The 27,916-nt window shown below is 38.0% G+C and overlaps 1 protein-coding gene across 1 annotated transcript in view; it reads left to right on the top strand.

Annotated features, from left to right (window-relative positions):
- The window catches only part of C4H14orf39 (chromosome 4 C14orf39 homolog), a 30,385-nt gene extending 17,279 nt beyond the window's left edge, over positions 1-13,106 (top strand). The window contains exons 9-18 of the mRNA XM_074865248.1: positions 3,771-3,910; positions 4,368-4,446; position 5,095; positions 6,493-6,578; positions 6,672-6,736; positions 7,861-7,931; positions 9,496-9,653; positions 10,139-10,274; positions 11,638-11,695; positions 12,913-13,106. Of these exons, the coding sequence (XP_074721349.1) occupies positions 3,771-3,910; positions 4,368-4,446; position 5,095; positions 6,493-6,578; positions 6,672-6,736; positions 7,861-7,931; positions 9,496-9,653; positions 10,139-10,274; positions 11,638-11,695; positions 12,913-13,106 (988 nt within the window). The remainder of the gene's footprint in view (positions 1-3,770; positions 3,911-4,367; positions 4,447-5,094; positions 5,096-6,492; positions 6,579-6,671; positions 6,737-7,860; positions 7,932-9,495; positions 9,654-10,138; positions 10,275-11,637; positions 11,696-12,912) is intronic.
- Positions 13,107-27,916: the final 14,810 nt, after the last annotated feature.

Here is a 27,916-nt window from a genome sequence, read left to right as displayed (position 1 = left end):
AGAAGCATTCCATCAGGCTCTTAGTGGAAAGGAATCCATAGGGTACATTGCTAGACCTGCCATTTGTATATAAACCTCTGTGTCACGGAGTCTTCAGGTGCTTGTACCTCCTCCACCTGACGTTTGGTCTTGATTGCATACAAGTAGATCTTTTTGGTGCTCTTACTGAAGCAATAATTGCATGGCTTGCATCATGGTTACAAGACGTTGTAAACATTTTACACTGTCCTAACTCACATTGCCTTTTAACCTCCATGTGTGCATTGATGTGATATAGCATATAGTATCAGACCACAACCTGATTATTAATTAATACATTTTTCTTAGAGTAAATTTTAAAGCTTATTTATGTCAAAGATATCCTTGATATAAAGGCTAGTAGAAAATGGCATAAAAATTGTTTTTAAAAATCCCTATTTGGCATTAGTGTATCAAGAAAAGTCTTCACTAGAAAGCATAGAAGTGTTTGATTAAGTAACTACTGATGTTAAAATTAGGTGTATTATGAATCTGTGATAATAAACACTGTGAAAAAAACACAGAAAATGTGCTAAGATAATAAGCCATATGAATGAAAACCTTTGCAGACTCAAGGCAATGTACAAAAATATAAGAGCAGTTTGGGTACCAAAGGCAGTAGTAGTCTGTGAGCTGTTCTGCAGTCACTACAAGGTTACTACCAAGCAGAGAGCTTTGTGAAGAAAAAGGAGATATCTTCATCTTCTGCCACAAAAAAAGGAACAAGAACAAGAAGAACAAGAAGAACAAGAAGAAAGTGTTGTACTGTGAATCTCCATGACCTGATGCACACCAGTGTGAAGAGAAGACAGCAGCATCAAGGGAAAGAACTAAACAAAACAATGAAAGCACTGAGCAGAAAAGTATAAAAATTGATACCCATGAAATGCTTTAGAGGTCTACAAGACAAGAAACCAGCTTGCAAGTTAATGCATAGGTGCTGGTATACATGTTCTCGTTTGGTCAGGAGGATGGCGGTGGTAACCGTTCTTTTAAAAGGCTTGGAACATTTTAGTTTGAATCACCTATTGCTGGCTAGCTAGTCGTTGATTAGGCTGACTGCAAAACACAGATTCCTCTTCTCAGACCAGCTGTTTTCTCTGATTAGTGAGCTTTCATAGTTCACCAGTACACTGACAAGTGCCATAGTTAAAATTTCTAAATCAAGAATTCTCATCAGTCACCAAATAGCACTCAACTCTTTTGAAGCCCTGGTCTTGATTTCTCAATTAGAGATTATATTTATTACATAGAAAGGCTGACATCTTGAGCTGTGCTTTGGCATATATCATGTTCATTCTCTCTAGTTTTGTAAAATGTTTGAGAACGTTTTAATTCCATTATTCTGTAATTCTGGTTTGTTGCTGGTTTTTGTTTCTTTGTTTGTTTTTAAAAATTTGATTATATATTAATTCCACCTCCGAATACCTAAAATATCTTATGTTCTGAGTGAGAGATTTTTGCTAAAACTTCTTGTAAAGGATATTCCATGGTGGATTATTGCAGTTCTTTCAGTATCTTTGCATTACAAGTGATTAGCTTTTACTGATCAAAGAAAAAAACTTTGTAATATAATTCTTGGAAAAAGACTTATAAAGCTGTTTCTGGACTTCTAGATGGTAATGTATATGAAGAGTCAACCCTGTGCTGACCACAACCTCATAGGCAGTTATTAGTTACTAATTATTATGGCAGTTAGTTATTAGAAGTTCTGCTCCCAAAAGGCCTTGCTGACATGTGATGATTAGGATACTGAACATGACTTCAGTAGAGACTCCTGGTAGATACCACAGTGGCAAGTGTCATTCTCCATATGTACATTAAATACATTTGATTGGTATAGTGAAGATAAAGTCATTAATCTTTGGGCTCATTATGCTACAAAGAAGAAACTACTGCTAAGAAAGTGGGATTTTATTTTGATTTAAGAATATCTACTCTGTTCTTTGCACTTTAGTAAAAAAAAGTTATCTATTTCTCAGTATGGATCAAGATAAAGATATTTTATCTACTCAGATGTCTACTAACAATGAAGTAGAGAAAGAAGACAAATGATCTGTCTTGTTACTGCAATTTGGACTATTTTGAGCTTCAGTATGCAGTTTGATTTTTATTTCAATGGTTATTAATTATGTCAGAGAAGATGTGCATGGGTTTTTTTTCAATAGTGTTTTTGGGGAGGGAAGGAAGCAGGTTTATTGCATATGTATAAAGTTTAACTGCAGGATCTTTTGGAAGGTTTTGTTAAAAAATACCTGTCTTAAGAGCTTCTGAGTCCTGTTTGTAACTCTGCCATCAATACATTCTTCTGTATAGATATGCATTGTAAAGGAATGCTTTATTTTGTGGAGAGTGAGTTTTTAGAATTGTAGAGTTGTCTGCTAGGCTCTACAGAAGCATGTGGAAACTGACTCTAGGAACTTCAAAAAACGCTATTTGGCTATAAAAGTCGTTTATGACAATCTTACTCACAACAAGCAGCAGCCTTGTTCAAGTAATTTTTGAATGATGATTGTGGTAAAGTGGTCAAATAAGCCATTTTGAACAAAGTGAAGCAATTTTAACCAGGGTTCTATGCTTAGCACTGCTTTTATTTCTCCTTGTTTTTGCACTCTCTGCATCTGAATTTAAAGATACACCAGCCATATGCACATCTTGTTTCCTGTAGTACACATTCTTGACACAGGTAATATCTATAATTACTGTAACTGAAATACAGATTTTTTTAAAAAAATCTTTTATTATTCCTGTTTTTTTTGATTGATGTATTAGGTACCATATGGTTTATATAGTTTTTTAGGTCTTAGTCCAGCAAAGCACTAAGTGTATATGTAACTTTACAGGTGAAGATAGTCCTTTTAATCAGGATTATTGACTGAGGTGCATTCATGCTTTTATGTGATCACAGTTGTGCGTGTATATTAGTTTAATGTGTTGTTAGGTCCATATATCTTAACCAGAGCTTCCAGTTTGGTATTTTTTCAGTAATGCTGCTAATTTTACTCCACACTACCTTATAAAGTACATCCTACATTTTATCTTATTTTTATTTAGGGTAAATTTCAAGAAGAACAAAAAGACTGGCTCAATTCTTCATTTGTTCTGAATAGCATTGTTTAGTCAGCTATAAGCCAGATGTTGCAGCTAGAAGCACAGAGGCCTAAGCAGGAATGACAGAGAGAAAGTAAAATAGAACTCATTATTTTAGAAAATGGTAAACGTTCTGTGCCAAATAGCCACTTTACCCTTCATTGTCTGCTAACCTTTGTCTTTCTACACTGTAAAAGGCTATTTACCCTACACAGATAATTACTCCACAAGTGATAACACTTGCTGCAGTTTTCTCTTTTGTGTATGAATAGTGTGAGTATTCCAGACAATCTCAGAGAAAGAAAAAGTGGTTTTAAATGTGAAAATGTGATTTCAGAACTACAGTAATGAACTACTTTAATTAAAGTGTAAAACCCCAAACTACTAATACTTTTCTTTGATACTGACAAAATATAAGTCAACGGTGTTCTTATGATTGGCTTATTACTACTTGATGTCTTCTTCTTTCAGTCATATTCTCTCTGATATTATTTAAAGAAAACTTCAATTTTTATCAGCTGCTGGAGCTGAAAGAAGTAGAACCTCTCTGGCAGAGTGCATCTCCCTTGAAAACTCCACTTATTTGAAGCAGTTATATTTTGTGGTTTCCTTTCTTTTGCAACTGTTAACTTAATTATTTTAAAAATTCAATTATTTTTTAGGGTATTTGAAGAGAGTGAACATCCATCTTTGCTAAATGAGAAACATCAACGGTATAAACCATTATATGTCCCATGTATTCCTCAGAAATTAGTCCACTCTGTACAGAGTATTAGATTCTCAGTGCAACAAAAGGAAACAGGTGCAGTGTATTTAATGATCTTTCTATGAGGATCTTGGATTGTTTTTGTGTAAATTAATGGAAACCGTGATAACAAATCTAGTGAACTGATCCTACTGTGATAGCTGAAGCCAGGCTTTCAATGGAAGTAGGGTACTTATCTCTCTTTATGTTCTGAAAATCTTCTATGTCTGATTCCTCTCTTATCTGTGCAATGAGTAAAGTAACATGACAGGTATACCTGATGCATAGTGTCAGAAAAATCTGAAATATACCTTTAGCACTGTTTACATAAATACAGTAAATATTAATCAACTATTTGCAGTAAATTGGTTGATACTTTCATATTTTGTGATAATTTTCTTTTAGCTTTCTATTAACAGGAAAATTTATAAACTGTTCCCAAGTTCAGTTTAACAGTACCATGCTTTGGATACTTAATCCTATTGACAATATTAAGTAATATTTGTTAATTTAGGAAGAGAAGAAAAAGAAAAAACTGTGGAACTTTCAGTGGCCACTAACAGTTCCTCCAGCCTCGCAGAAAATTCATCACAGTTATGCAGCTCTCCCACTGATAAAAATGTGAGATGAGTATATAAGCTGTTTTATGTAGCTGTTTAAATTTAAAACACTTCAAATATACCTAGTACTATTATATCTCACATAAAACTTGTTAACACTGTAACCAGGATGCTGATCTTGGTAATCTGCTTTTACCTGGTAATCATAATAAAATCTTTCTTGGTGCCATTTCTAATTCAACTGAAAATATGTATATTCTTACGAAGTGCAACTGGTAGTCATAGTAAGCATTCTAATGCCAAACTTGAGGTGGACCATCTATCCATTTAATTTTGTATAATAGTTAAAAAAATTTAGAATACCTTTGTAGATCCACTTGGTTGTATATAGTAAATTTTTGGAATTCCAAAGGAGGAATATAATCTTCTATTACTGATTAATTGTCAGCCATCTACTCCATAATGAAGGATTTCATAAAGGACTACATGTGCAGGATGCTATTCAAGACTGCCTGCAATTAACAGCTCAGTTCTGAGGTTTAACCAGAAACAAAAATCTGGGCTGAGAGGAATAAAACCACAAGCAGCATTGCTTTGTACACTTGAGGAGTCCACAGTTACATTTTCCATCTCTCACCCATAAACAACAAGTTCGTATGTCACTTTTCTGAAAAGGTGAAGGGTATTGCAGCTCAATATCTTAAATATACAAACACAATAAACCAATCCAGAAATAAGTTGGAGGAACAACTTGCACAGTTATGAAAACCACTAATAAAATTTCATTAAGTGCAAGAGCATTCATAGGACCAATAGATTGTTAAAGTATAAAAGGAGTATTCAGATAAGGCCATGGGAGATGAAATAAATAGTTTGAAACTGTTTGCTGTGCAGAAGTTTCTATACCGAAACCTTTTTTTATAGGGGACACTTCACTGGATCTATTTAAAACCAAATTTTAATGAACAACAAAAACTGTCAAGTAAAAAATTAACAGAACCTGTTGTAATTTTAAGAATTTTAAGGGAACTGAAGGATGAAGTGAGCGAATCACTAAATGGTTTAGAGAGGAGCCTGTGGTAGAAGAAGCCTTCATAAGACAACATGAAGGGCAATAGGTAGACCAAGTGGAACAAGACCAGAAGAAATGTCAAGCAATTCTGATTTGTGACTGGCTGAGGGAGTTGGACCTGATGAGGATGATGGAAGGCCTGTTGCCAGGGTAATCCAGAGATGAGGATGGGAATCTGGGACCTAGAATTGCACTTAGAGAATAGTGGGAAGCAGTAAGTCAAGGTTAAGGGAACTTTAAGAAAGGGTGATGACAACAAGGAAAAGAAGATAATCTGAGGAAAACTAAAAGGATTGGAAGAAGGAGGTTGCTATGCTTCAGAAAAGGCTTGCTGTAAACTACAGGAGTTGAATGGCAGACAGATTCTGCATAACCAGCCCTTTTGTCCTCCATCCCAAATTGAATTCAATTTGATACATTTTGCAAATTGAAAACAAAACAGAACTAGCAGCTCACCTGCGAACTAATGTGTTATCTGATGCTGAGGCATAGATTGCTAGTGCCACTCTGCCCTTAAGACACAAATACATGCTACATAAAAGAGTTAGGGCTTCTGATCTGATGAAAATCTGTGAGTGGGAGTATTTCCATGTTTTCTGCAGTTTTTCAATCCCCACAGGAGACGCACTGATGTACATACTCACTTCGGCCTTCGGAGGTGTAGACAGGCCTGGCTCCAACCCCTTCTGTGTTCTCAAGCAACCTGGCTGCAGTAGTAGAAAACCTGGATAAAGTTTGTGAATTATGTAATGTTTGTGCAACAGAAAAGTTAATTATTCACATCTAGTTATCAGTGTTGTGAATGAGACTTTATAAAAAATTGTAGAAGTGGTTTTGGGTATCATGTTAAAATGTAGGTAAAGAAAAGCAAAAAAGTTTTTATGTTGCCTGACCCCTAAAGACTGGTTAAAAGAAGGGATTTCCACAGTCTAAGGAAAAATCAGAGTGATGTTGTTAAAGTGACAATTTCATATGCTGTCTCATTTGAATTTTTTGCTACGTTTTAGATGCTTATTGACACTGCAGAGACTAATAACTCACAAATTGCCCAAGTTCCATCAATAAAACACTTACAAAACCAAATGCAATTCAGGTAACTTTTCTTAAATATAGGAGTTTTCATTCTTGAGATTAAGGTTTATGGAAATAATCCGTATTTAGACAAACAGTAATTTTTGTCTTTTAGGCTGGTAATTCCTCCAAAGCAGACAACTTCCAATCAACAGTTTGAGAGTGAAAATGCAGTAATAGGTAAAGTACCACTGTCATTTTTTTGATAGGTTGCGCTGTTACTGTATTCTGATCACATATATATAAAAGAGAAAATTCTAGGGGCCAAATTTTCATTCTGGTACTAAGTGGGCCACCATTTGTATTCCTTTTCCACGTTGATTATTTAGTTCAAACTTTGAGTGTAGCAGACAGGCAGTGTCCTAATTTAATTGACTGAACTGCTCAGTAATGTGGGATTCATTCTGCACTGACCATTGTTAATGAAAAGAACCTTCCAGCATCTCTTGTAAATCCACGCTCTAGTCTCAAATTACTTGGGTAAAATGAAATCCAGTCTGGAAATCTGCCCAGAAGGCATGAGAAAATGCATAGAAAAGGGATATAATAAACCCAGTAATTTAAGAATCTTGAAGCATCAGATTTAGATTATTAAAGACAAAAATGAATTTGAGGAATACATACAGAATGCTTACAGAAACAAAACAGGGCAGTTACAAATACACCTATAGTTTTTGAAATCACAAGGCACTGAGCTTCTGTTTAGATAAATTTTTTTCTAATTATACTGCCAATTTAGATGCATGTCAAAAATGATAGTGTATTTTTTTTATAAATAAGATCCTAATTATGTGTCCTGAAACACAGGCTCTTAACCAACCCACAGTGCCTGAAATGTTGCACAGTCTGAAGCTCAGAGCAGAAAGTCTGATAACATTCTTCTCATTTCTCATCTTGGCTTTTGCCCAGTTCCTTAAGATACACTTCATCAGTGTCATATGGATGTGCTTTTTATATTGTTTCCACCTGGTTTCTATTGACTGGTATTAGCACTCTGAGGGCGATAGCTGGATTAGATAAACATAGCACTCTCAGGGAACAATAGCTAGGTTTGAAGAACATACCAAACCGTATGAAGCAGCCTAAGCACTGCTTTAATGATAGTGAGTAAGTGGCAGAACGAGAGGTAACTATTATGGACATAGCATAGTGAGTTATTATGAAAACTACAGTCAGAACGCTTCCTTACCAACAGCAATGACAAGTTAGTAAACCTTTCTCAAGGATTCTTTCCCACAATGTAATTTTTATTTATCTGCTTAAAATGCTGTTATAATACAAGTAGTGCTGTCTTTTTTGTACAGCAAACCGAGAAGCCAAATGTGGTGATAAAGAAGCAGAAGGTGAGCCAAAGGATTCTTCATATATACCTCAAGTAAGCAAAACATTTCTTATGTCATAAGTAATTATTTTATTTAGAATAGTCAAAGTATCTTGACATATTTGAATCTATTGGCAAGAGGTAAGTGTCAGAAATTGGCAAGTGACTTATTATAGGCACCCAACAGGTGAGAAGCCCATCAATGCCTTCTGATTACTAATATAGTGATATATATACATCTATACTAACATATATATACTAATGTAGATTACTAACATAGCCATAGTAATACTGCTCTTGAACATGTCAGTATTCTGTGGGTTTTTATGCTAACAATAGGCTATTTAGGATGACTATTCCATGCACATCATAGTTTTTGTATAAATTGGTGCATATAAATTTCATCAGTGCGAGCTGATGAAACATTTTAAAAAAATGTTTGCCTTTGAAACTCATTTCTCCCACAAAACTATAGTAAATAGGCTCCGTGCTGGCTACAGAGTCTGTATGGCTCCACTGGCACTGCTTTTACTAGCTGTGCCTGAATGTGAGATCAAGCTCACCGTGCCATCCTATTCAAGCCAGTTGTGTGTACAGCTTGCGTGTAGAGGTGATACCAAGATGTGGTTTAACACTGGCCGGCAGCTAAGCACCACATAGCCACTTGCTCACTCTCCCCTCAGTGGGATGAGGAAGAGAATTAGAAGGGTAAAAGTGCAAAAACTTGTGAGTTGAGATAAAGACAGTTTAATTGGTATAGCAAAAGACATGCATGCTAGCAAAACAACGTCCCATCTACAGGCAGTTTAGGCATTTCCAGGAATGTAGGGCTTTATCACACATAGCAGTTACTTGGGAAGACAGATGACATAACTCCAAACATTCCCCCTTCTTCCTTCTTCCCCTCCACTTCTGTTGCTGAGCAAGATGTCATATGGTGTGGAATACCCCTGTGGTCAGCAGGGGTCAGCTGTCCCAGCTGTCCCCCCTTCAACTTCTTGTGCACCCCCAACCTACTCACTGGCAGGGCAGCCAGTATGCAAGATCAAGTTTGAGATACTCCTCATCTTCTGGTTGGCTCACTACAGGCTGATGCCTGCAGGCAGCTGGTGGAGAAGAATGTCTTTAAAACAATATTGAGTCCGATGGAAATTGCTCCACAGAATCCAAGTTAAATTCTCATTTAACATTTTCTGAGGAAGAGGAAATAGTCAACTGAAATATATTCTGATGGTGACGTTCCTTTATTTCACTAGGGTGTATCAAGAGGGCACCAGTGTAACTTTAAGCATTATGCTAAGACATACGTTGGAGTGAAATAGTTCTTTTATTCAAAATCAGTGTTTTCAGTCACTTCATGAGTTTATTTTTTTGGGTGAAAATTTTCATATATAGTTTCATTCACAATAAGTCCATTTTAAACTAGATAAATTAAGGTTACAGTTTTAAGTATGGTGAATATGTCACTGTGAGAATTTTGTTAAAATCCTTTTATTTTTCATGAGAATAAAAATAATTAACTAACCCTAAAACGTATAATGAATATAGGTAAATGGACTAATGATATTTTGGGAAATTTTATATGTCATAAACATTATTGTATATTTCTTTTCAATAGGACATAGACACATGTTTTAAGTCAAATGAAGATAATCCTGACACAGCAGAAGACAGTGCAGAACATTTTTTAAGAGCACCTGAAACACCTAAGTTTGTAGGAACGCCTGACTCAAAGGGGAAGAAAACCCAGTTCTCTAAAACACCTCCATTTGATTTGTATGATTTCAACTTTTATTTTGATTTTGAGCAAAGTTGTATTGATGTTTATTGTATAAGCATTTCTGGTGTTTCTGAAAGATACTATATTCAAATTTTTTTTTGAGTTATGCTAGGCAATTTATTAGATTTTCTTCTTACAGTATCGTTTCCACTTGAAGTTGTTTTGAAAGAGGGGGACTCTGCTTAGAAATATGAGACACAGGTTCTATGTAACTCCTTTGCTAAAATTGCTGTCTGTTCTGCAGTCGTATTTGTTTCTAGTTTCTATCTTTAAACCGTTTTTTTGGTAAAAAGGTAGGGAATTGGTAAGAATACCACCTCACTTTGCTTAAAGGAGTTGTGTTACCTATTCTGTGTTGCAAGAAGCAATTATTGATGGAAGCGATAGGAATCTAAAAAAGCGACAAAACAGAAAAAAAAAAAAGCCATCTACGCTAATTTTAAAAACTATTAATACAGTTTCTTCCTTTCTGTCTTTACAGCATTCACAATTTAGGTTGTGAAGAAGGAACATCAAAATCTCCTGCTTTCTTTTCTCTCATGAACTTACCCCAGAAGTCACCTGGCTTTAATTTGTTTGATTCATCTGTGTTTGGGGCAGAAAATTCATCTGATGAGGTAAAAATAAGTACTTGAGAATATTAAATTTCCACAAAGCAAAATATTCTAAGAAATCAGCATTGATGGTGAATGAATTTTTTCAGACTGGTTATCTTTGTAGCAAATCATTTTTTTTACTAGCTTAATTTTACACTTGATATCCTTTCAAAATGTTTACCTCTTTTTTCCTGGCAATCTCCTTATGATGACTCTGATGAAGTATGAATCTTTCCCATATGGGCAAGATTGAATCTCACGCAAAGATACAGGTGACAAGATTCACAAAAAGGCTTCCGTTTCAGCGTTGCAATGCAAAACTTACCTACACTGAGAACAGGAAGAAAACACTGTCTATTAGGAATACTGAAGAGCAGATATGGATTAACTATACTTAAATGGAGGAGATAGGCAACTAACTGGAACAGAGAGTGGAATCCAGGTCTTCCTTCTCCTTTGCAGGTTCCCTAACTACAGTGCTCTAGAGTAATTTTCACTCTCCTGGGCTAATAGGTAGATAATTGGATATTCAGGATAGACGTGTCAGTGCATAGTGTAGTGGTTAGGTATCTCTGCCGGCAGTGTAGATTCAAACCTCATTATGCAAATAGGGCTTTTGAACCCATCTCCAATTTCAGTGGGTGTGCTCAGTCTTGAGATTACTAGATAAAAGCTGAAGGAAGGAAGAGGGAAAACACGTTTATTTTGTGTTTGGCAAGATATATGTTGTTGATATCTCCTAGTATCAGTTGTGTGTAGGAGAGAACACACTGGTGAGTAGTTTGTGAACTGTTTAGGAATGAGGTAGGTATTAAATCACCTAGTGCTCTTAGAACCCATGTTATTTTGTGCCTGCTCAGCGGCAGAAACAAAGAATTTACCAGCCTGTAGCAGTCATGTAGGATTCTCTGAAGTTAGATGGGAGTTTTGAAGGATTTAAGTCTCTATTATAAATCTAGCCTAGGAACTCTTTTCAAGAGGGATGAGTGGTTATTCTGCTACTCTTTCTGGCAATATCAGGTCCTACTCAGTAGGCAGTAATTATGTTGTTGCTTAGAGGTTTTATAAAATGTCAGAGAATGAAATAATTTTGAATCTTTTCAGTTTAGAAAACAGCGGTAAGCCACATCAGATTTTGGTCTGTTCTCAATCTGATTTTTTTTTTCTCCAGAAGAATGGAGAGAGTGTGTTTGCAGATGTAAGCAAATATCATGAAACCTATCTCATCAAAGAATTTACCTTGCAGCTTTAAGGTCTGGTATATACATTTAAAGGCAGATTTTGTGAAGGCTGCTAACATTTACTGGGACTTATTACATACCAGCATTAGAGCTTATTTTTTATCTTTTGCATTGATTAAATAAAATGGCTGTTTACATTTCAGACAGAAGAAAGTTATTCTGTGGGAAACTTGAACCCTCTGTCCCCACAGAAAGATATTGGTAAGTCTGAAGCTCAGATGTACTTGTGTATACCAGCTGTCTTCTCCTTGTGTTTATGTGACTGACAAGCTCATGATCCTGCTTAACAGGACAACCTTTGGTTGTCTAAAAGGATGTTCAGTTGTGACACTGTAGTACAGTGGTTTATTGTGTTCATTTGTGTTTTGACTAGCTTAAATCTTTCCCTGCATATTTGGCTTCAAATGCATGAGATGTCATGAAAAAAAAAGTATGAAAAACAAAGAAGAAGGGATAGTGTTAGGTGGGTTTGAAGCAAACTGAGAAGAGCTGCAAGGAAGAAGCTTTTTCACTGATAAAAAGAACCTTTGTTCTAATGTAAAAAGCTATAGTACTTGATAAATACTACTTTTTAACTTAAGGCTACCAACTTAGTGTTGGAAAGAGTACATCCATTGGGTTTTTTTCCTCCCTCAACTAAAATGAAAATAAGTTTTCATTTGATTAAAGAAATGTCAGTAGTAAACTGACTTCCATCAGATTAAACTGTTGGAGGTACACAATGTAAAAACAGCACAGGTGAGAGAGAGGAGAATCAGACTTAAATAGTATCTTTCAGTCATACTAAGCAAGCCATGCACACTTACACATTCTGTGTGAAATCCTGGCTTTATTGAAATGAAAGGCCTATTTTTCATGATACCAGTATGATCAAAACTTACTCTTGATCAAAACCTTTTCTGAAGGGAACTATAATCACCTCTTTTTTGAGGTGCTGCAAGTGAAAAGTTACTTTTTTGAAGTGGATGAGTATAAGGTTCTATGCATATATAACTGTTGTAGAGAAAAGTGTGTGAATTTTGTGGTACTAAATATAAAACTCAAGTGTTTTTTGTCTGTAGCTTTGTTTCTCCAAGTATTTCGGTGGTTGATTGCATTGCTCTCTGGAGAGGAAAGAATCTGCAAAAATCTATCAGTTTACAAAGACCTCTGTTGCTTAGTATTCAAAATATTTCACCCGGTATATCATGCAGAAGTGTTTTGTTGTTCTAAATCACTCAAGTACTTCACACTTCATTCTATGTAGATTCCCTCCTGGAAGTACCATTTCTATCTAGTGCAGAAATAAACACAACTGGAGGCTGACATTCAGTGGGATGTTGAGAGTACAATGTTATTAAAAAATCATATTATGCTGAATGCAGTATTCTTTCAATAAGATTTGATCTGATAATTAATATAATATGTATTCCTTATAGGAAGCTTGTTTGGGAAATCAGAAAGTGAGGAAGCATTTGCCTTTCCCTTCCCCCCGGAATCGACTTCTCATGCATTTGGAGATGACTTTAGTTTTCCATTTGCATTTGGACAGGATCAGAGATCATCACAGTCTCCTTCTGTGAAAGGTTTTCATTCTTCCTTACAAAATACAAAGCCATTTACATTCTTTTGAATACCTCTGACTTCCTTTTAAATTATTTTCCTACTTAGCCTTGACAAATGTTTTCACTTTCTTAAGTTAAAGCACAAAGCATTTCATCTTCTTTCATTTCGTGTAAGAATACATTATTGCAATTGCTGCAATAGCATGTGTATGTTCATCAGGCACATATACTTTGAGATGCAGCTTATAATTTTCTTATTTATTTTCTAAATATGTTGTTTTCAGAAAATGTTATGATATGCTCTTGCTAAATTGGCACTTGCAGCAGAAATATTTTATAGCAGTGTGTGAATTAATTCAGTATCTGTGAGAGTATATATACTTCTAGATGAGTACTTTCAGCCTCTGATATAAACTAAACTTGTGTTACTAAGAGTAACTGTTTATTGTAGCAGTAAAAGATGTTAAAGATATTCTTGAATTAGCTGTTATACACAATGTTTATGAAGTTTTTGAAATAAACGTTTTTGTTAATTTCATGTAAAGTTTTGCAGGTATTTGTTAATATCTGAAGTGAAATAATGTTGCAATTATAATACTCAACACTTCAGCTTCTGTTGAAATACTGAAAGCAAGCTCCTTCTTTATCTAGTGTCTTTCAAAAAAAGATACAAAAGCAGACAGTTCCCAGAGTCTAACTGTTGTCAGTACTAGTATATCCAGTAGTTCTCCACAGATGGCTTTCCTTATGGAGTGGCTGGCTGTGAAGACAATAGCAGGGTTACTCAGCAAGGAATGCTGACTGTCCTGAGCCACCACAGCACTGTGCCGCCTGAATCCCTTGGAACCATCTCTGGAACCAGCCGTTTCACATTTACGGCCTTTGAAGGAAATACCTGATCGCTTCCAAGTTATTTTTTTCCTGTTACATGTGAAACACAGGTTCCTAATTTTTGAAACTCCTCATGAATTTATAAGGGAAATTAGGGTTCTCAGTCACTTACTATGAAGTAGACAACCCGCCTGACAGCAGGCTAGCAAAACGCTGAAATGGAAGCAAAGTAAATAAAGGGGAGACTGCATCATTCAGCAAACTTCACAGGAGACATTGCAAATGCACAAACTAGTCAGATGGGCACATGGACTGAGTGGAACAAGTTTACAAAAAGCATCCTACCAGTATAGTCTGCACAGTCTGCCAATAAAATGTCAACAGAGTCCAAAGGGAAGTAGAGTCCCTTTCCCTCTGCTGACCTGCAAAGCCCTAAATAACCAAAAGCTCGGTTATCTGTCCTTCTACTTCTTTTCTGTTAAATTCCTACATGTTTTAGGACTATTTTTGTGCAACCCAGCTTCTCCTTAAGTACTTGTGCCTAGAGATTGGTGCAAGTTGGGTATTTTTTTTCCTGGAAAGGGATTCAGGAAATTTTAGTGAATTGTTACTGAGATCCAGCTAATTAGAAGTGAGACACATGGATTTGGTGGGCTTTATGCTCTCCAAATGTGGGTTTCCATGTTACTCTATTTTAAACAAATTTTCTAATTTACTGCATACCTTGCAATCTGAAAAACATAAACTAGAGGCAAGTTTGAGAGCCTATCTATGTTATCTGTATTTTAGAGTATGCTACTGGAAGGTATTCTGAGATAATTTAGAGAGCACAATTTTATTTGCTCAGTTATTCCATAACTGAAGCTTGCTCTCTTGTCTTCTGATGAATTCTGTCATCCATGTCTCTGACATTAGTCTGGTAGTCAAGGCAGCTGTCTGAAGTGGAAGAAACCATAGTTCTAGGTCTTGCTGGATGTTTACTTACACAGATTGAATAGGCTCATTAAAAACATAAGAAAGAAAGCTCCTTCAGAAAAGGCAACCACTCACCATTTGAGATACTTTTCTGAGATCTAAGAGCATAAACTGCTTATAAACTTGCACTGAGGTATTTCATTAGTATCTGTCAAATTCTGTCTAACAATAATCTGTTGTTATTATGCCTATAAAATCAACAGCAATCATGTTGCTGGGTTGCTGAGACTAGTATACATTTCACTGACCAATGTAATTTTGTTTTCTCTTTTACATACACACCTGACTACATCCACCTCTGGTCTGAAAGTCTAGGCAGAGATCCTCTTGTCAATGTAGTGGGGGCTGCTTGAGACCAAAGTGCTGTTTGTTCATTACCATTCGTTATTTGCATTTTATTGCCCCAGTGGTGCAGATACAGTAAATGGACTGTGCATTTGTTCCTCATTCCTCAGTGTTGAGTCGGTAAGTTTAATTTGTATTGCTGCTGAAAGTGTGGAAAGCTAACTTAGCTGACTACTTCAGTAGATCAGGAACAGGTATTACACACATGACTGCAACTTAACTAGAGACCAGTAACCTCCAGCAGCAGGATAGCAATGGCAGCTGGGAGCTGTAATCTCTTAAAAGCAGTGCAGCTGTCTGCAAAGTGGTAATATGGTTATACTATGTACTTCTCTGAATCCTTGGAGGTGGGGGTTGCCTTTTTGTTCTGTCCTTGTATTGCACCTGGTAAAATAGAGTTCAGGTTCACAACCGAGCCCAAAGGTAATAACAATAAAAAAACCTCTCTTAAATAAGCAGAGCAGGGATTTGACTTTGAATGTTATATGAATATCCTAACCAGAAGGTAGATGTTTATTTAGGATGATGATTATCTTTACTGTTCCATTTAAGTTTTTAATGACATTTCTGACAGAAAACTATTTAGCTTGAAAATTCCTTGTACCTTGTATGCCAGTGTAACACGCAGCATTAGGTCAGTGCTGGTTAAATACTTTAGGTCACCAGAATGGTAGGAAATATCATGGTATTTGACTGAATCAATTTTTGAATTTGTTGAGTAAAATTTTTGAAGAGTGGAGAATGAAATTTACATTCTTATCTGTTGCTGCCAGAAGGAAGGCACTGATGCCTCAGATTTCTTTCTCTCACAGAAATAATACCTGTATGGAGATGTCATTTTTCAGATCAGAAATAACACAAAGAGCATTTCTCCATGTTTGTTGGGTTGTGCAAAGTGGTCTTCCAGTTAAAAGATTTCGTTATAATTTGTAAGGTGATATAACACCTTGACTGAAGCCCCATCTACTATTTTACTGTTAATTTTACTGATGCATAAATGTAAAGCATGCTTATAAACAGTCTGGGATATTTGGCTAATGAATGAGCAACAGCTGGACAGGTTTGATGCTAAAAAGTTAATTTAGAAACTAGGAGGTTGGAATGGAATGACTTCTAGCAGCTGTGGGATATAGCATTTATTTTAATTAATGCTGTTCTATGGCTTCACACACTACTTTTGATAGAAAATTAGACATTCACCAAACTGTTCCCACTCAAAAATCAGGTTTCCAGTTAAGAGTGACTTATTAATTTTCTGTAACTTTAGTCTGAGTCTATCAATATAAAGCATGTATGCACAGCATAACATACTTCAGGACAAATTTAATTGTGCTGTTATATATAATGCTTAAGGTGATAAAAACACAAGAGTTCCTTAATTTTATATCAGAAAAACTGTTCAGTGTCCAAGGATGAATACAGCATGTAATATTGTTAAAACTGGTTCTTTACCATATTAAATTTTCAATGATAACATTGTGTGAATACATTGAGGGAAACAAATATGTATATAGCAACACACTGTAGATTCATCTCATATAATTGGTTACTCATTTTATGTGTAATATAGCAAGAGCAACCAGAACTCTGGATTGGAAAAATTGCAGTGACACAAGTGGTACAAAACTGAGTTACAACCCACAGTGTTGATTAGAGAACACCAAGTGTAAGTAGCGGATCTATTTCTAGCTACCTGTTAAGATTAATAGTAGGCTGCAAAAGATATCACCAGGATTCTTAAACGTCAAATAATTATTTAAAACCCTGCTTTCAGTTGCAGTTGTTTAGAGTCTGAGTTGCAGTCTTTCCACACAATTCAAGAAAACTGCTGCACTGAACCTCATTGAAATTCTGTACATGGTTGCCTGCCCAGTTTGGGTCCTATACAAAGAAAAAATTTCTGTTTCATTTTTCATTTCAAGACTATGAACATAATTAAAACTTAATGTTGGAAGTAAAGGGGCGTCACTGCATATATGTGAGTAAACGCAAACTTTGGGGGCAGGGGTAGAAGAATCATTGCATCGTAAGAAAACAATCTTGCACTACAGCATTAATACGCTTAAGCATTTCAAGGAAATAAGCTTTAAGTGCTACTTATTGTAACAGATTGGAATGTGTAGACTTACAGTATTAGATGGTAGTAATCTCCCCAGTGCAAGGCTGATTGCATGGGTAGCAAGAGTTGGCTAATCCTTTTCGGCCAATGGCATAAAACAAGGATTAGTTTTTCATTTACTGCAACTGTGTGGGTCATTAGAATCCAAAGACACTAATGAGCCTGAACAGGCAATTGGATTCTGGTTTCAAAGTTATGGGCTAGTTTAAAAGGAGATGATTGTGTCTTTTAATGATTTAAAACGTGATGTTTGAGTGACCTTTTTCCTGAAACAAATGAATGAAGGATATAACCGTGGAACACAAACGTGGAATGTTGACTTTTTCTCCTGGAACTTGAGTTGTTGCCAGATTCATTGCCTTAGAGGCTGAATGGGTCATTTAGAAATATCTCTGTTGCCTTGCTTTTGTGTTCTACTCTTGATGTCTCCAGAGTTGACACAAGTCACATGCAATCAAGTTTATATTCCTGGTGGACAGGCACTATCCTAATATTCTCTGACTCACACCCAGGTTGTTTGCAGCTCAGCCGTTCTGCTTCCAGACACATCACTTTGTGTTCTGATGCTAACGTCTTGCTGAGAAATTGCCTCTTGGCACATTGTTTCTTGAATCCTCTACCTTGCTTGATTTGATGTGAAGATGATGCTCTTTTTAGCACCTCCAACACGTCACCTTTGGAAAGGTAAATTTTCCCCCTCACCTTGCTACATCCCAGATTTACTTCTTTTCAGTAATCACTTGAGTTCAGAAATAAAAGGTAGCTTGTATTTGATTTCATTTAAATCAAAAGTTGCTGCCAAAAGGGTATAAAACAAAATATCAAAAGGTGAACTTTTCCAAGTTAATAGAATGTTTAAACATATACAAAAGGCAAATACTTTGACTGTTAGGATTCCCCATTCAAACATTCAAATGTTTTAATAACATGAGCTTAATTTTCTGTATTGTACCACAATCCACAAAGCAACCACAAAATTATTTCACACAGCACAGGACTTACTCCATAATCATTTGAGTCTTGGGTTGGGAAAAATCAGGGAAAGAAGTACAGGGCTAAGTAAAAAAAGTTCTCGCTAGTAGGGAACCAGCTGTTATGACTGGTGGGAAGCTTGGTCATTGACAGTCCATACTGAAACTCAGTTTGGAGCTTGCAGTTCTTATCTGCTTCCTTCTGCTGGAGCAGGACTGCCTTGAGCTAAGTGTGGTCACTTGCTGCTTTTTTCTTTTTCTTGAGGCACGTGTTTGGCTAGTTTTACTATTTCCACAAAATGTATACTGCTGTGACCAGTGATGTTGCTCACTGCCACAGCTGCAAAGGGCTCATGTCCAGAAGCTACGGGTATCAGAACTGGTTAAAATTGTTTCTTAACAATTATCCAACAAACCCTTTGTAAGCAATGTTTCCATTACATTTCAGGGATGGGCCAAGCCTTTGAAGCACTCTAGCTGTTACCCAAGCAGGACTGGTGTGCACCACAATTTCAAATCATGACACGTCTGTTGACAAATGTCACCGGATACAATACATACTTTAAGGTGATTTTTTGCCTTGGGAACCTTGCCCCAAACACTTGACCAGTCATGTTTCTCACTGCTACATATACTGAAGGATAATATGCAGCTGCCTATTTCTTTTTCTCCCTCACAGTTGGAAGAGGCTCTCAGAAATATGCCAGTTATTGCCACTGTGATCTTAAAGGTGAGATGTTAAACTAAGGCCCTGACCACCTGTGCTCATTGCAGACCCATTGCTTGCCACTGCTGTTGTTTTGTTGTAAGTGATGCAGAACATGGCTCTTAAGATTTTTTTTTTATTTTTTGACTCATCATCAGAGGCCTGAAAGTAGTGGAGTTCTGATAAAAAAGATGTAAATCACAGATTATGTGGAAAGCAACACTGAACTTCAGACCTGCTTTTAAACCCACATTGACCATCCATGCAGAGCACTTAAAAGAAACTGGTTCTTTGAAGCAGGTCATAACGTCATGTAAACTTCCACTTTACCTTGCATTGTGCTCTTACCAGGTTTCAAAGAAACAGACAGATTTTTTGTTAGTGCAGGAGAAGCATTCTGATTGCAAAATTGGTGCTGTAAGTATTGGACAGATTTTTCTGCTTTAGGCTAACTTCATAGACCTGAGAGTTATGAAAGTGGCTCTACACTGTGTGGTTTGGGGGGGTTGATGTTGTTGCTGTATAAGCTTGTAATTCTCATTTGCTAATTACAAATTAATATAGTATAGTAGTGACTAAAAATTATAATCAGTTGAGTGCGTGGTACCACATATGGTAAGACTGTAGTGTTATTATCACTTGTAGACAGAGTTGTATGAAAATTACAAATTGTAGTGACAATTTTTTGAAAAATTGTTTAAAAAAACAATAGTTTGATGGATGGGAGAGATTAATTGTCCAGATTGCTCTTAAATAGTTCTGAGATATTCTTGGTGCTTGTCAATAGGACACTTGGATTACTTGTCTTGTGTTGCACTGAAACTATAGATCTGCCTGAGGTGATTATATTGCCACATTGTTACAGTCATTGAGCATCTCACAATCCCCAGTAACATAATGAGGAACTGAGTTTGGGGTCAGATTGTTGAGGGACACTGGATTGTTGTAGACTTCCCACAGGTCTACAAGCAGGCTCACAAGAGAGAATATTAGCTGAGATCTTCTAAAACTGTTGTTACTGCCTGAACCACTGGACCATCTATGGGTATGTAAAGGACATTTATCTCCATGTCTGTCAATAGTAGGATTTCCAACAGCTACACACTCACAGAAAATAATTTAAAATGCTAATGGTATGGTAAGCAAGAGATTTTTGTGCTAGCATCAAGGGACCATAAGAGTTTCTTTTCTGAAGAATCAGGAATATTGCATCAGAATGATGAGATACAGATCAAGTCCCTTTGTATGTAAAGCATCTGTGGGTTTGGCCTAAAGCCTATGCACTGCCTGTGTCACTGGGATAACCAGGGTTTGCTGGGGTATGGAAGATCCACACATACCATCTGCTCATGTCCCTGAGCTGATTTTGGAGAAGGAGGAAGGCACAGAAAATCTGAAACAGAAGGTTTTCTGTGTTGCCAAAATTGCTTTAGTGTTACCTTGGGCATCTCTGTGATACACACAGCAAAAGCAAAGGGCTGAGGCATGTCTTTTTCAGTATGTAAATGACACGTTCACAGCAGCGTAAGGCTGGCAGCAGCATACGCCGCTTTGCATGTTTATCTCAGCTAGCTCACATATTGTGGTGTCAATATTTTAACACCGAACATTTTACATCACAAAAAGAAAAAAAAGAACGATGCTCCAGTGGATACTGTATGTATTTCAGTTCCCTTTGTTGAGTTTTATCTGAGCTGACACTACTGGAATAAAGTAGATTGTCAAAGGCTGGGCAGAGTGCTTTTATCATTTGCAAGTATTGGCATAAAGTAAAATAATGATTCGAATTTCTGTTTTCTGTCTTTCGTGGCTTACGTTGGCAGTTATGGTGATGTTTTTGACAAGGGAGTGCTGCTGGGTTAGTGATATCTTCCAGAGCTTCAGAAATAGTTAAGTTATCTGTTATTATCATCATATCAGTACTGACAGTTGATGGTCAGTGCTTATATATTGTCTTTGTAAATTGCAAAGTGAAGTTAGGAGCAGTAAATGCATCTCTCTGCTTTTATAAGATTTATTCCATGGGATTATTTGTTATGTACTTATATTTAGACTTGGTAAAATTCTTGGTACTTGTTAAGTTGTGCAGAACAACTTCAGAGAATAGGGTTTTTTTTCTGTAATAAAGCAGGGAAGATAAAAGAACTATGCTGAGCATGTCCCTTCAAAGCTTGTAGTGTTTTGGAAATATTTACATCTCTGCAAGTTCCTGAGAGGAAGTTGTTACTAGACCAAATGTGTGCTTCTATTAGCTGGTTTTGTCATGTATTACAGCACAGTGACTCTAATGCTATTGGAGTTTTATAACCTAATCATCTGTACAGGTAACATTTAACTATACATTAAATGTCCCTAGGTGAAGCACCAGTCCTTATAATTAGAAAGTTCTGTCACTGAGGGTTGTAATATGAATACAGTTTAATTAACGTACTAGGATATTAAAAAAAAAAGAGAGAACAGCAAAGTTCAAACATTGAAGTCATAGAATCATAGAACTGTTTAAGTTGGAAAAGACCTTTAATATCAAGCCCAACCACTAACCTAGCACTTCCAAGCCCACCACTAAACCATGTCCCTTAGTGCCACATCTACATGTCTTTTAAATACCGCCAGGGATGGTGACTCAACCCCTTCTCTGGGCAGCCTGTTCCAATGCTTGACAACCCTTTTGGTGAAGAAATTTTTCCTAATATTCAATCTAAACCTCCCCTGCTGCAACTTGAGCCTATTTCCTCTCATCCTATCACTTTTTACTTGGGATCAGAGACTGACACCCAGCTCGCTACAACCTCCTTTCCAGTAGTTGTAGAGAACACTAAGGTCTCCCCTCAGCCTCCTTGTCTCCAGACTAAACATCCCCAGTTCTGTCAGCCTCTCCTCACAAGACTTGTGCTCCAGACCCTTCACCAGCTTTGTTGCCCTTCTCTGGACACGCTCCAGCACCTCAATGTCTTTCTTGTAGTGAGGGGACCAAAACTGAACACAGTATTCAAGATGTGACCTCAGCAGTCACTTCCGTAGTTCTGCTGGCCACGCTATTTCTGATACAAGCCAGGATGCTGTTGTCTTCTTGGCCACCTGGGCACACTGCTGGTTCATGTTCAGCTGGCTGTTGACCAACACCCCCAGGTCCTTTTCTGTCGGGCAGCTTTCCAGCCACTCTGCCCCAAGCCTGTAGCATTGCATGGGGTTGTTGTGACCCAAGTGCAGGACCTGGCACTGAGCCTTGTTGAACCTCATACAATTGGCCTCACCCCATCGATCCAGCCTGTCCAGACCCCTCTGTAGAACCTGCCTACCCTCAAGCAGATCAACACTCTTGTCCAACTTGGTGTTGTCTGCAAACTTACTGAGGGTGCACTCAATCCCCTTGTCCAGATCATTGATAAAGATGAAGCAGAACTGGCCCCAGGACTGAGCCCTGGGGAACACCACTTGTGACCAGCTGCCAACCGGATTTAACTCCATTCACCACCACTCTTTGGGCTCGGCCGTCCAGCCAGTTTTTTACCCAGACAAGAGTGCACCTGTCCAAGCTGTGAGCAGCTAGTTTCTCCAGGGGAATGCTGTGGGAAATGGCATCAAAGGCTTTGCTAAAGTCTAGGCAGACAACATCCACAGTCCCTTCATCCCCTAAGCAGGTCACCTTGCTGTAGAAGGAGATCAGGTTAGTGAAGCAGGACCTGCCCTTCATAAACACGCACTGACCGGGCCTGATCACCTGGTTGTCCTGTATGTGCCATGTGATGGCACTCAGGATGATCTGCTCCATAACCTTCCCCAGCACCGAGGTCAGACTGACAGGCCTGGAGTTCTCCAGATCCTCCTTTCAGCCTTTCTTGTGGATGGGCATCACATTTGACAACCTCCAGTCACTGGGACCTCCCTGGTTAGCCAGGACTGTTGGCAAATGATGGAAAGTGGCTTGGTGAGCACTTCTGCCAGCTTCCTCAGCACCCTTGGGTGGACCCCAAGTCATAATTAACTCTTCACTCATATGACTAAAAGATAATTAAGTATCAAGACATATAGCTGCATTATGCTGTAATTGCTGTGTAGCTATGTGGTGTTATAAAATATAACTAGTGTGACTATGGTATTGGCAAAAGATAACAATAATCATTGCTAAGTCATTTTGATAAATATGGCTGAGATTTCAGGAACTGAATAATAATAAACTAATAAAACTGAGTTTTATGCCATCAGCTACTTCTAAATAAAAAATAGGTTGGTTTTCTTATTCACTTTATGTAAGAACTGGATAAACTCTGTGTAAATATTCCTTGCAGGGAAAACATCGCTGCTGTTACAACTCAAAAGATTGATTTGGGAGCAATCCTTCCTATTTTCCCTTCATGAGTGAAAGCAAGCATGTCTGAATTACATTTTAGTTCTAGCTAGGAGACCTATGTAGCAATGATCATTTATATTACAAGAGTACCCACAGGGTCCAGCTTCATTTAGGGCTGCATTGTGTTATGTACAATGAGAGAGTCCAAGCCTTAAGTGTTTTACAATTTAAAAAGACTGGGCAGACAATGATGGGCTGGATCATAAAATGCTGAGTGCTTCCCACAAGTGCTGAGCACATCTGGTTTCCAGTGAAGCCAATGGGAGTTAAGGTTGCTTAGGACCTCAGTACCAGTCAGTCTGCTCCATCAAGCCTGTAGGACTCCTTAAAAAGAAAATCTCAACTGAAATAATAAAGGATAAACAATTCCCACTATTTCCATAGCATTTGCAGAGGGGAAAAAAAAGCCTTAAAATAAATACTAGGCATTTGGAAAATGTGATAGTTGGAAATAAAACAATTCCTCTCATTGGCCAGTTTTTGCTAGGATGTCTCGGGAAGGCATTGTTCACCAAATTCAAACTGGACCAATTACACTAGATCAATGTTACCGACAAACTGTGATCTGAGCAGAGTTGTCATCAAGAACTTAAGCTGGGAGAAATTTATAAAATCCAAAAAACAGCAGCTTTCAAAGTGTTGAATGTCCTTTCAGGTGCATGTCAGTCTAGAAAGATGATGAAAGAGCAAACCTGATGAGGGGAAGAGAGGCAAATAGCAAGAAGGAAAAAGTCATGGAAAAAAGACAACATTTTATTCCTCCTTACCCCCAGATTGTAGTAAGATTATAAGTAAGATTAATCAATGTCTGCATAGTCCAGTGTTTTCAGAGCTAGATTCAAACAGAGTAAGGTAGCCCCGCGACACGGGTGCACATAGCCCAGCATTTAGCATGTTTTGTTATGTGGCAGCAGTGCAGCAGCAGTGCACGTGCAGGCCCGTGCCAGTCAGTGTAAAGATACTGTGGTCAACCACAACATGCCAGGGAAGTGGCCTGGGAAGCTGGCCTTGTTTTTCCTATAATAAATACCATCTCTGTTGGGGTTATTTTTATTGTCATTACTACAGTCGGCATTACAGCTTCTGGCAGCTGTTGTGGGAGGTGAAAAGAAGGCCATCCATATGGCGCTGCGTGTCGTATCAAAGGTGTCTTCGTTTGGGATGATTAATACAAATGTCAATAGTGGGTCATTTAAGGCCTGATTTTATTTCAACAAAGTCAATGGGGATTTTGGCGTTTATTAGTAGGAGCAGAAACAAAACCTTAATCCCTGGCAATTCTGTTTGTATTATGTTATACACAGAGTGTCACAGATGTGCATAGTATACTGTGAAAAACATGGGGTCATATGCTGCTGTCACCTGCTCTCCCGCAACAGCGGGACTGAAGCCGGACTGAAGCCAGAGTGGACCTGCAGACAGACAGGCTTGGGCCACTGTTTCAGGCCACTAATTTAATTTTTTTCATTGCCTGTGAGAGAAAATAAATTTTGGGGAAGTAGATGTGATTCACTAAACTTACTTATGCCACTTCTAGTCTCACTGCCGGTGAGTATCACCTGGCCAGGTGCAATGTGAGTTACTGCATGTGTCATAAGATCTGGAGCAGAATGACAGACACAAACAAAGTGAAAGAGAGGGCATTTAAACTGAAGTTGAAGCAGGGGGAGACAAGTGAGAAAACAGAAAACAAGCAAGAAGCAGGATATCGGAAAAAGAACAGGATCACAAAGCGTGAAGAAGAAACACTGTGTGGGAAAACAGATCCCAAAATGGGTCCTGTTAATTCCAGCTGAGTCACTTTGACCCAAACGCTTTATCTCCTCAGTGCCTCCTCCCTGCTGTGCGTTGGCTCCAGCAAGCGCTGGGCACTGCTCTGAGAATGGGTCAACTGCTGCTAGGCAGGGACCTCTGCTTTCTTACCACTTTTATAGCTTATTGTTAGGACCTCAATGGATGATTACATCAACTTAGATGGGCAGTGATCTGAGGAAGCGCTGAAGTAGAGACATAGCTAGTAAAACCATTGCTGAGATGGACAGTAGCAAAGAAATTTGGAAATCCTGATGCAGAAATGCTGAGTCTCTGTGCTTCCACTTGCGTAACTCCCCCATTGTACAGAGTGCCAGCCCTGGCACTCGATGCTGCCACACCAGCCTGGTTTGACCATGGCATAAAGTATCTTTTCATTTGGTATTTGCTTACAACGTGCCTCATTGTTCTGTAGTGTTGACCGGAACATATCAAAGCAGTCGCTCTTCGTTTGTGAAGTGGGCTGCACTTTATCTAGGCACTGCTCTGCTAAAATTGATTTCTGCATTCGAGCCGTTTGCATGCTGCTAGAACAGGACTCATGTCTGGCCAGCTTCTTGGTTATACTGTCAGGAATGCAGGCACACATAGAGCATCACGGGTGGAGGATGCCTATGTCACTGGGGTGGGATTTTTGTGATGGATGGAGCCTGTCTCCTGAACTCAGAGCTCACTTCTCCATCTCCTTGTGTCAGCTAGAGGTACCAGCTGATTTCAACAAATGAGTTTGTTGACAGAGTTATCCAAAAGTGCCAATATTTATCATATGATAAATTTGTTTCATATGCTGAGTTTGTTTAATAAGAAGCCATGTGTTAACTGAATCTGGTTACACTCCTGATACTTTCTTAGAGCCTTGGAAAGTAGAGCAAGGACAAAGCACATGTTGCTTTTCAGCTTTGTTCCTCTTGTCAATCCTTATAGCATGGTATAAGTGCTACTCACACACTCCTATAGATGGCAGATCTGGCTGTAATGCGTTCATGATCAGCAAGAACCTTATCCCCATAAATGGAGTATGTGCAAGCAGAGGCACATGCATGCCAAGACAGCAGCACCGTCCCTGTTCCACACACACTTCAGCTGTCAGCCTCTTACTTCCCAAAGCACGTGTGGATAGAGGAAGGTGTGGTACCACTGCAGAGGCTAAATAAACTGCTGAACGAATGCAAAGCCACTAACATCCCTGTGTATTAGTGCCGTTAAATACATTTCTAATTAGAACAAGTATAAATGCCTTGTCATAATTTCTGGAACCAGTCTTATTTTATTAAGGTCAATGGCCAAGTTCCAAATTTATTTGTTTCCCTTAGCCTCTGGAGAGCTGGATCTGTCACTGGGCCAGTCACTAGTCTTCCTGTATCTCTGTTCTCAATGGGTAGAAATGAACATGTTAATAATGACCTTGTCATCATCATTGTTATTTTTATGTTCTGTAGGAAGAGATAATGTCTTTTATTAGACTGAAAAGTGGGGGAAAAGCTAATTTAATTTGACTTAGCTTCAGTTGTGATGGTGCATCTTTTGGTTGTTCAGACTGCAAATTGAACAGGCCATGATTAATCTCTTCCTGGGAGTGAGCTGAGTGCCTCTTACACAAAGGTTTTAATCTCTGAACATGCAGTCATGATTCCAATAAAGCTGAATTATGATCTTAGTAATACATAAGCACGACTCATCCCAAGGTTCCTAGTGAAAACAGACTCATACACCACCACCTCGCTTCTCTACTGATGCATCCAAACTGTCTCGTTGATTTTTATCTCTTTCTATTCCCTCTTTTTATGTATTGGCAGCTTCTCCCACTCCTTCATAAAGGCTGAACTTGTAATTCACAAAATTGATTCCCATGTCTAGCATCAGGGAGGGATTTCATAAATGCCTCTGTGTATTTCTTTTCAGGATCTCATCTGAAAACATAATCTCTACCCATGATTAGTATCTGCCGTGCTGCAATGCTGTCTCTACAAGGATTGTTCAAACTGACTCTAAGGTGAAAGCATCCAGGGTTGTAGTGCTGGAGGGGAGCACCCAAGGCAGTGACTCCACTGCTGCCACCTAAGCCTGTGATTAAAACTGTGCAGGAGATGGAAGGTTTTATGACAGGTTCTGACATTGTGAAATATTACCTTTTTTTCTGTGTTGCAGGAGAGGAGTAGTTTTCCGCAAGGAAAATGGTTTATGGATGTCTGGGGTCAGCTGCAACATTTTTATTTCAAGTACTTAAAAACTAGATTTCTTTACAGTGTACAAAATATGAAAGCTGAAATGACAATCTGAAAACTAAGTTCTGTGACTCTGGCTAGATCTGGTAAACCTTTCAGTGTTGATGGAAAACAAAATACTCCAGCTGATGTTGACTCTATTCATATCTTGCTGATCAGCTCTTCTTGCAAAGCATTGTGAGAAATATTTAGATTCCTTACCAGAACTGAGATTTGTAGGAAGTATATGTACCCTTAGGCCAGCATGAAGCTTGCTCTGGCTGCTGCTCCCATTTGCTCCCCAGGAGAGGAACAGTGTCCTCTGACCATGGCTGAGTATCTGCTGCAGAGGTAGCAGAACAGCTATTCTTGACTGGGAAAATGTGGATCCCTCTCAGTGTAGGACATTTTAAACTTATTCATGACAACAAATGCTTCTTAGTGCCAGTATTGAATTGCTATGCCCATGATGTGTAACTGTCTTGTTACAGTACTGAAAAGATACATTTTTCCATACCTGAAACATCATGAACATTCATAGGGCATTTATTGGGAATAAATACA

This window comes from Strix uralensis, chromosome 4 (genome assembly GCF_047716275.1).
Source record: "Strix uralensis isolate ZFMK-TIS-50842 chromosome 4, bStrUra1, whole genome shotgun sequence".
In the NCBI taxonomy this organism is placed as follows: domain Eukaryota; kingdom Metazoa; phylum Chordata; class Aves; order Strigiformes; family Strigidae; genus Strix; species Strix uralensis.
The sequence above is the reverse complement of the archived record's forward strand: the minus strand, read 5'-3'. Positions and strand labels throughout refer to the sequence as shown.